This window comes from Lactuca sativa, chromosome 6, assembly GCF_002870075.4.
Source record: "Lactuca sativa cultivar Salinas chromosome 6, Lsat_Salinas_v11, whole genome shotgun sequence".
In the NCBI taxonomy this organism is placed as follows: Eukaryota; Viridiplantae; Streptophyta; class Magnoliopsida; order Asterales; family Asteraceae; genus Lactuca; species Lactuca sativa.
In genome coordinates this window covers 56,340,424-56,350,035 of record NC_056628.2, presented here as the reverse complement: position 1 = coordinate 56,350,035, position 9,612 = coordinate 56,340,424, and the positions used below count along the sequence as shown (strand labels likewise).

Here is a 9,612-nt window from a genome sequence, read left to right as displayed (position 1 = left end):
TATTTCTCTCTGTTTATTTTTCTTCACGACATTATGTATATGGTTACATGGATGAATCATGATGGATTTTGTTATACATGCTTCCATTGCCATTTCGTTTTTAGGATCCTTCATGATCCAATAAAACTAATGTTAACTTAGGTGACCACTAGGTGTTTAATACATACTATGAGTAAAATGGTGTGACTATAGTTGCAAAGGTGAGTATTTACCAAAAAAATACACGTATACTTTTTTTTTTTCATTTTAAAGTTCTTTTTCTTTATGATAACCTATTTATATGACATACTAATATTATAATTATGTTAGTGCATTAAGGAAATGTATTTTGAAAAGAGTTTTATTACACATGGGGACCTTTCGCATATTTTGAACTTGGTTTTGATCATGATCATGAGAAACCACATACGATGGTTTGAGAATTAATGTGATTATGACATTCATGGCTCCTCAATTTAGAAATTTTGAGTTGATGACGACATTCTAGAAATCTTCACATGCACATGAGATTTGCAACCCCCTTAGAGGTGGTGGGTACTATGGTGATAAATCCTTTGGACCTACTTTGGATGGGCATGAGAAAAATGGTATTTCACATGAGCCAATAACGTATGGGAAATATGTGGTGTGCTATGTGACATCCTCACATACACCGAATGTTTTTACATCAATTGAGAGTTTGGACTTTGAGATACACATGAGAATTTGGAAGTAAAGGAATTTGCATTGTATTAGATAATTTGATTATTGTTTTATCTTAAGATTTTGTTGAGATTGTGTTATGCTACTAATGAAGTTCTCATTCCCTATTTATTGAGCTTGGTATATGTCTTCAAGTTTTATAGCTTATTTTCGAGGTTTTTACTTTGGGTATGGATGATCACTCTCATCCAAATCTCTTGAAGAGGTGACCTCATGACAACCTACTAAACTTTCCAAACTTAACACTTGTATTTTGATACGTATTTAGATCGGAAGACTTTTTGAAGACAAAGGACAAATTTACCTCTTGGATATTTAAAAGGCATTGTTAAAATCTTGACTATTTAGGACCAACTTCCGCAAAATGTTTTCTACAATTATTAATGATTTGTAAATTAATAGAAATGTTTATTTTAAATGACTATTTCAAATGCCTCATACGAGGGACGTTTCATTGAAGCCACTTCAAACACATTATAGTTCATTCCGTTACCAAAAGGTGCAAGAAAACAAGAAGATGAAGGTGGCAAATTAATGATTGAAGTTTCTGGATATCATTGTTGATCGAGTAGAACTCATTTTCTCAGGTCCATAATTTTTCTTGATGCTTAGGTTTCCTAGGCTTTTGTGCATAATAATCTACAAGATAACGAACTTTTTAGATACAATAATGAAGCAACATAAAAAAAATGTAAGGAATGTTTAAATACGTAAATGTAATAGCCCGGATTCCCAGGTATCTTTTATGCTTATGTTTTTGGTGTTTTGTGAGGGGACTCGGCGAGTTGGAGCTCAAACTCGCCGAGTAGGATCGCGGTTCTGGACGCGGGTTCGCGCCTGGACTCGGCGATTCCAAGGTATGGACTCGGCGAGTCTGCGCTGTTTAATGAAACCCTAATTTCTCGGGTTTGGGACCAATTTAAAGGGCCTTAAGGCCGTCATTTGTGCTCACCAGTCCCCTGAGTGAAACCCTAGTGGGTTGAGCGTTTGGAGCAAAGCAAGGAGCCATTATTGACCTTGGAGGTGTCATCTTGCAAGGGAAAGGAAGAAATAGCTAAGGGAAATCAAGTGGAGCCACTTCCTGAAGGTTTGAGGTCCAGAACATCACATTTGAGGTACTACCTTCGAGCTATTCTCTGTTATGTTGATGTTTATATTGATTTATGGCTTATTGAGCCCTTTTGTGGCTAGATCTAGTGCTTCCTTTGTCCCTTAAGCGAGTTAGATTCTAGATCTGGACCCTTGGAGGTCCAGAGTGTCCCTTTGCCCAAGCTTTTTATGAATCCATGGGGGTTTTGGATTGGGATCTTTGTGCTTAAGGTCAAAACACCATTTATGAGTCATGGGGTGTATTATGAGCACCAAGATATGGAATTTACGTGATGAATAAGCTTAGGAAGGCCAGATCTATGAATTGTTGGAGCGGATCTGACCTCAGAAGCAAGTTTGAGTTGATGCATGGCATGGACTCGCCGAGTCTGACAAACAGACTCGGCGAGTAGCATGAATATTGTCCTTAACCACTCAGTGAGTGGTCCTGCCGAGTTATGGGATTGACTCAGTGAGTCAAGGCGAGTTAGGGAGGGTTGACAGGTGGACTGAGTCGAACTGGAACTCGCTGAGTTGTTCTTGAGACTCGGCGAGTTGAGTCGGGGTGGCCCCGCGATTCTTACCAGGTGGAACTCGTCGAGTTAGGGGAATACTCGACGTGTCAAAAAGGGAATCCTAGAGAGTTGGTGAAAACGTCTAGACTCGCCGAGTCGCCCTAGTGCACTCGCCGAGTCCGGTCAAAGTTGACCGTTGACCAGAGTTGACTAGTGTTGACTTGATAGGGGTAGTCAACCTTAGTGGTAAAAGTGTTAATTAGAGACATATGATGTTATAGGGGGATTGTAGCTCGGAGGATCGAGCACGAGTGATTTCCAGGATTTGCGAGCTATCGAGATACACGAGGTGAGTCTTCTCACTATACTATACCCGGAAGGGTTTGACTGTGTGACCGGAAGGTCGGATATGGTATGAGACATATGTGTTATGTGTGATAAGTTAATCGTTATATGTGCCATGTATGATATGCTTGATATGGGCCGGAAGACATTATGTTATGGGCCGGAAGGCGAATATGTTATGGGCCGGAAGGCGTTGTAATGTGGACCGTAAGGTTGGCGTGGGTAGGACCGGAAGGTTTACCCAGTCGGGACGGAAGTCCCCTGAGACACATGGACCGGAAGGTCAGGGCCTGGAAAGGCGTATGTGCGTAGGTTGTATTTTGGGGAACTCACTAAGCATTTATGCTTACAGTTGTTGTGTATGTGTTTCAAGTACTAGCGAGGACCGTGGGAAGGCGTCGGCGTGATCTGTACACACTGATGGAGGATTTATGATCTTGGGATTTATATGATTTGTATTATGACATGATACATTGGATCTTTATGCCTTATTTTGGATGGAAATACATTTTTAAGAAATGAAAAATTTGTTCTAAAATTTCCGTTGTTACAGTAAAAAAGTAAAATATGTAGTATTTAGCACACAATACCCATTAAATGGACGACTACGATGAAATGTTGGTTCAAAGGTTACAAACATTTTTAGGACTAACTACTGTGATATAACATGTTTAGAAAGTGTCTCACATTCTGAAGAGTATATAAGGTGCCTAAACATCAATATTGAGGAAGAATATAAGGCACTTCTTTAGAAGCCCAAAAGGTAACTCCAAATCATAATTTCAGATGACAAACCAATTTCAAAATCATTCACATGGTTCAAAGGGGATTTCTGGAACGTATTTACAAGATGGACTTAAGTAGATTTTGTCGTAGTCAAATTTCATACCTTGATACTGATCTACTACTTCTAATCATGTTTTCCCACCGCAAGGGGAAATACCTTGACTCCAACCATTTGTCATGTTCATGTTAAACTAACCTTATAAAGTGTACACTCAGTACCATATTTCTTGCATTAGATCGTTGTCTAAATCCTATTTGCAGCTTGTAAAATATCTTATTACACAAAAGATATGGTAAATTGGTAACACTAAGATCCCTAACGAAATGGGTATTTATTTATCCATACATAACACATATTATTATTTCCTATTTATACTTTATAAATATCACATAAAATAGATGATAAAACATTAAAAACATGACAAAATGAATTTTTGCCAAATTGATATTGCATTAATTTTTCAACCATTTTAGATGATAAAATATTCAAATCGAGTTAAAATGGATTTATTCCATACAAAAAAAAGATAGTGTTTGACATTTTAGGGTCATCAATCATTTAAGGTTGTTAGAATTCATAAGGGTAACAAGAGATTTTAAGGTACACTTAAGTATGTACGAAGAAGTGAAGAGTCCATATGTGAAAGAGCTTCTCTTTTATGAACACATCAAATCACAAAGGGGTCCACACATAGTGGACTAAGATGCACATTAATATATATGGTCTATTGTCGAAAGAAACAACAATTTTTGGTTCAATGACGTCCGCTTCAATTGATCATTGATCCAAACATAACTCTTTTTAAGTGTCCTAAACTATTTTCCAACTGTTATGAAACCATCATTTGTGACCCCAATCCTCTTCTAGTGTAATTAATGACATAAATACATGTTTTGTACCAATAATTCGCTTTCTCAAACCAATTAAAAGTTGTGGTGGACCGAGAACAAAACATGAAGGGTATCGTGTATGATTTTAGGGGTAACATGCCGAAAATTTTGCATTACACCAGAAAAAATTTTAAAAAAATTACACTAGGCCGGAAAAATCGAGGGTATCCTGGATCGGATCCTAGGTAGCTCGGACAACGTATTGAGTCCGTCCCTGAATCAAAGCCTATAACTTATCTATTCTAGACTTCCCATGTCAATTTCGAAGTTGTTATTGTCCTTTGTATCATTGGTCTCCTACAAATTTCGTGAAATTGATACCCTACACGATTGAAATATTGCTAGGAAAAGTGACTTTTTACACAATCCTCTCAATATCCAAGATTTAGTAATCACACTCTATTATTAACATAAAAAATTTCTAACATATACTAGTATTTCGTTAACATGCAAACATAACCCATAAAATTATTAGCTCAACCATTAGTGAACAAAGAATTAAAATTGAAATTGTAATTTAACAAAACCTGAAAAATCCATATGGTGGAGATCAACATTTAGCTATGAAGCCAATAAATTTTCTCTATAGAGGAGAGGCATTTCACGTATTTTTCCTCTCACTTGTAAAGAGATGAAAATTTATCGACTTCATGGCTTTACGAAAATCTTCCTTCCTTATTACAACACTCAGACTTGTATACTTAAAAGAGGTGATCCTATTAGAACTTTAACAATTGTTTCTAACAATTTTCAAAGTGCCAATAACATCAACCCTACATAAATTCATCGATTAGCTACCATTAATGCATAACTTCATCCTCAGAACCCGTAAGACATTCCTTCTCATCTTGATCAAACCCTTCAAGACATGGATGTGGAGAATGACCTTTTCCAAAAGACCGAATGTGATCCTTGAGTGATCTTTTATGTTTAAAATCCGATCCACAAGTGCAATACCACAATTTGCCACAGTTCTTCTCATGTGTCCTCCAATCTCCCTTCACTGCAAACTTTTTTGTGCAATACTTCCTGCATGTAAAGGGTTTAACGCCATGCTTTCTCTTGTAGTGTGTTTGAAGAGTACGAAAATCCTTCAAGGGCTTGGCTCGAGGGTGGTTGATGTTGTTCTTGCACCCTTGAGCACAACAATAGCATGGAAGCCTTAACATGGCTGCTGGTTGTGCACCCTTTAGCGATTCTGGTCCTTTCCTGTATTCAGATCCATGTCCCCACATGTGCATCTGTAACCATTAATTCAAGAATCGTAAACGTCAACCCTTGAAAATCTCTAATTTGACTTTTGGTCAAGGTATTCAGATTGATTTTAAACCATGAAATGAAATGGTAGAAGCGTATTCATTGCGAGATACAAACATCGGGTGTAACCAAGAAAACCAATCATTAAAGCATTATAGAGTTGTATCGACAAAAAATTCTTTAATTGACTGATTGATTTTATGACCACTTCAAGAGTCATTTACCTATGACCCTACTACAATGGAAGAAATGAACAAAGAAAAACTGGGCAGCTTTAAATCTTTAATCATCCCAAATGATGACCAAAATTTATGGGATCAGTAATAAATTACAAAATGGGCAACATTTTCAACGTAAACTTTGATCAATCAGTCAGTCTTCCACTACAATAAAGTTACCCAATGTTTTCCCAGTTTGAAACTACTCAAAGGATTTCAAAAAGTGACACAGTAATGTACAGTATATATCTCCTTCCTTTCCGATTAATTTTTAGAAATTTATTTTATTTTATTATCTAATTAATTCTCATGATGCATGAATCTTGATATGCTTGTATATATGAACATGAAAAACTTAACCATCTAACCATCGCAATAACGCTACAAATGGTTAACTTTTTTTCTGTTTTAGGAAATTAAATGCAAAATAATAAAATATATATGATGCATCGATAGAGATGATCGGATAAAATATTTATGTATACTATAAAAAGATTTACCTGCATGTTATTGTATCTATTGAAGGTTTTGTTGCATAAGGAACAAACAAACTGCATAGGTCCAACTAGGATTTGCGATGGTGTTGGTATCCAAAACCTAGTCTGATCATGATCGCTGTTATGATCATTATTGAACTTTACCATCTTCATATCCGATTTAATCTCATCTTCTTGCTTAAACTCCTCAAAAAGCTCTTTAGTGACCACTGAATCTTCTGCGTAACTAGGCAATCCGATATGCAGTGTTACTGTCAGTTTTTCGATGTTATGATCTTCTTCTTTGATCGTCAAAACCCTATCTTTATCATCTTGGTTGATAAGTTGACTGAGTAGGGGTAAGCATTGAATGGTTTCCTGGCTAAAATCTTGTTCTTTAGAGAACGTCATAGTGTCATATGAAGAGGATGATGAAGTAGAAGGAGGAGATGGCTTGAGCCATTCAAAGAACGGTGGAGCTTCAAAGCACATAATGTTTGATGGCCATGAAGAGGGGAATGAGAAGGGAGATTAAATGGGTGTGAAAGGGTGGATTTTACTTATCAAAGTAAGGTGGTTTGGTTAAGTCCTTTTGCCTTTCTTTCTATCTTTATTCATGCCTTTAAGGTGCGTGTGTGTTCGAGAAAAAGACATGAGTGGTGGTGGTCAATTAGGGAAAATGGTTGATTGACAAAAAAGGACCCTAGGAGCAACCAAGATTGTGAGATTTCCTACTTTTATTTGTATAACATAATGTTAATCATAAAGAATGGCAATTAACTTTGTCTTACTTTTTAATTTAACTATTATAAAGTTTAACATTATAAACAAAAAATGTTAACATAGTAAAAAGATTAAAGAATTATCCATAATTGATCAGAAATAGGAATCGTTCTTAATCAAACCTAATGTTAACAAAAAAATGTTAACTTTATTGACCGTAATGACTTTTTTCCTTGTAGTGATTATATATTGAACAATTAAAAAATATTCTATACCAAACCTAATGTAAACCGAGACAACGGATGAATATAGGGAAGGAGAGACACTACAAGAAAAGACCCATGTGTCGAGGATATATATCTATGGCGACAACAACAGTCGTCGTTACAACTACTTCTATCCCGACCAAATGTCGTCGATATAGGGTTGACCAAATTTGTTTGACCAGAGCTTTTATGTTGACGACAGCTTAGGCGAGAACAGAATGGTTTACACGTTTTCTAAAAACTTATGTCGAAGACATGTCGTTGATATATGTTACGAAAATATAAATTTTATTTATTTATAATTCATGTTGCAGAATAAAGAAAACGATGTCGTTTGTGGAAAGCTATCCCGATGACTACTTGTCATCGATATAGAGGGAAGACGATCTGAGTGTACTTTATCATGACGACATGTCGACGACAAAAAAATTGATATTATTTTTTTAGTTTGCAAGAAGTACGAAACGACGCCGTTTACTTTAACTATATATCGAAGACATGTCGTCGACACATGAATTAAACTCAACGAACAGGTCAGTCAACCCTCATTTGCAGCACCGCACACATAATCATTCTCTCCAACGACGATTCTCCACCGACGACCCTTCCCACCATTCCCCTTCACCGCTGACCTCATGTAATTCCTCTTTTCCGATTTCACTCTTTTTCGGGTTTGATTTTGAGATTTTCGTGTTTTTTTTGTTTTTGCTTTATTTCACGGTAAGGTGGTAACCAGAGGACCACCGACGACGACAACAAGTTCCACCAATCAGCTACTTCCGGCCACCACAGTAAGACATTCACGTAAGATTTTTTGATTTCTCAATTTTTTTAATGTACTGTATTTGTTGTAAATAACTGGTTTGGTAATTACAAAATCTATGAAAAATATTTAAAAAAATTGGTTATACTGATGACATGTCGTCAGTATAGGTCTTAACTGTAAAAACGATTTTGATATATATCGACGACATGTCGTCGCTATAGCACAAACTATAAAAACGGTTATAAACGTTTGTCGATGATATATTGTTGCTATAGCGTGGATCTATACCGAAGAAAAGTCGTCTGCATAGAGTTGACCTATGGCGAAGATTAGTCGTCGGTACAAGTAATTAATAAAAAAAAATCGAAAATCATTCTCGACGGACCTTATGTCGACAACTTGTCCTCGGTATAGGGGGTATCTATTCGACGACTTTTTCCACCTATCGCGGCTAGGATATGTCGACAACTCGTTTGTCGGTATACGCTACCTTGACGACTTGTCGTCGACATAGGGTTAAAATTTGTCGTCGCCATCAGAGTGGATTTCTGTAGTGAGAATATCGCACACTAAGGTGTTGTTTGTTTTTTGTCTGCAGATCTTCTTGGCCTCTTCTGTTTGTGCGCCGCAGACTATGCGCAGACATTAACATTCGTAGACTGTTCGTTTTTTTGAAGACTGCAGACCTAAAAATGTTTATGCGCTCTCTTATTGGTGCAGATATGGACCGGAGTCTTCTAACATCTTCAGATATCCTCTAGCCTAAAAAACACATATATTTTTACTTTTTAGTTTTTTTAATTTATATTTATTCCATCTTTATTATTGATAATGAATTTGGAAAAAAAAAAAAGTTACACTAAAAAAAGGTCTGACGATACAAACATAATATTTTTGACAAATTTATAAATAAATATTTATTACAATAATGGTCTTTGAAATTGTTTATACAAATATGAAAAAAATTATAATATATTCTTATATTTTGTGTCCCAAATTTTATAAAATATTATTTAATACAATATTATCAATTTCTTGAGAAAATATTTATATTACGTTTTTAATTGATTTAATTGAAAAAAATCGAATTTTATTTCCATCAATTGATGTGTCAAATTCTTTGATTTATAATTATAATGTTTAGGTATAACTTTGCGATCAAAATTGTTGGCTTTTATCAAATATATAGCTTAATTTGTACCATTTTAATTTCACTTTTTATACAATAATACATAAATGTTGATCTAGATTTGTTAATTATTTATAGCAAAGTCATAAAAATATTAAAAAAATCACTTCGAAGTTAAAAAAATCAATTTATTTAAATTTTAGTTTATTTTAATAGTCTGTAGATGTTAAAAAAACAAACAACCTTTTTTTTTGAGACTGCAGACATTGGTCCACCTCTTCTACTACAGATGTTTACAGATATGGTCCCCAGACTGCAGACATTTCACCAAAAAAAAAAACACACCTAAGTTCCTATACATAATGAAAACTAAAGCCCAAAAATTTCCACAATACATTGAACTTATGAAGTTTAATGTATTCTATTATCATTATCTTTAGTTTTCATAT

At 35.4% G+C, this 9,612-nt stretch overlaps 1 protein-coding gene across 1 annotated transcript; it reads right to left on the bottom strand.

Annotated features, from left to right (window-relative positions):
- Positions 1–4,811: 4,811 nt before the first annotated feature.
- On the bottom strand, positions 4,812–6,874 carry LOC111905389 (zinc finger protein WIP3). Its single transcript, XM_023901089.3, has 2 exons — positions 6,304–6,874; positions 4,812–5,569 (listed from the first exon to the last, which is right to left on the bottom strand). Exons 1-2 carry the CDS (start codon positions 6,769–6,771, stop codon positions 5,129–5,131), a joined length of 909 nt encoding a protein of 302 aa, XP_023756857.1. The 5' UTR covers positions 6,772–6,874; the 3' UTR covers positions 4,812–5,128.
- Between the last annotated feature and the right edge of the window lie 2,738 nt (positions 6,875–9,612).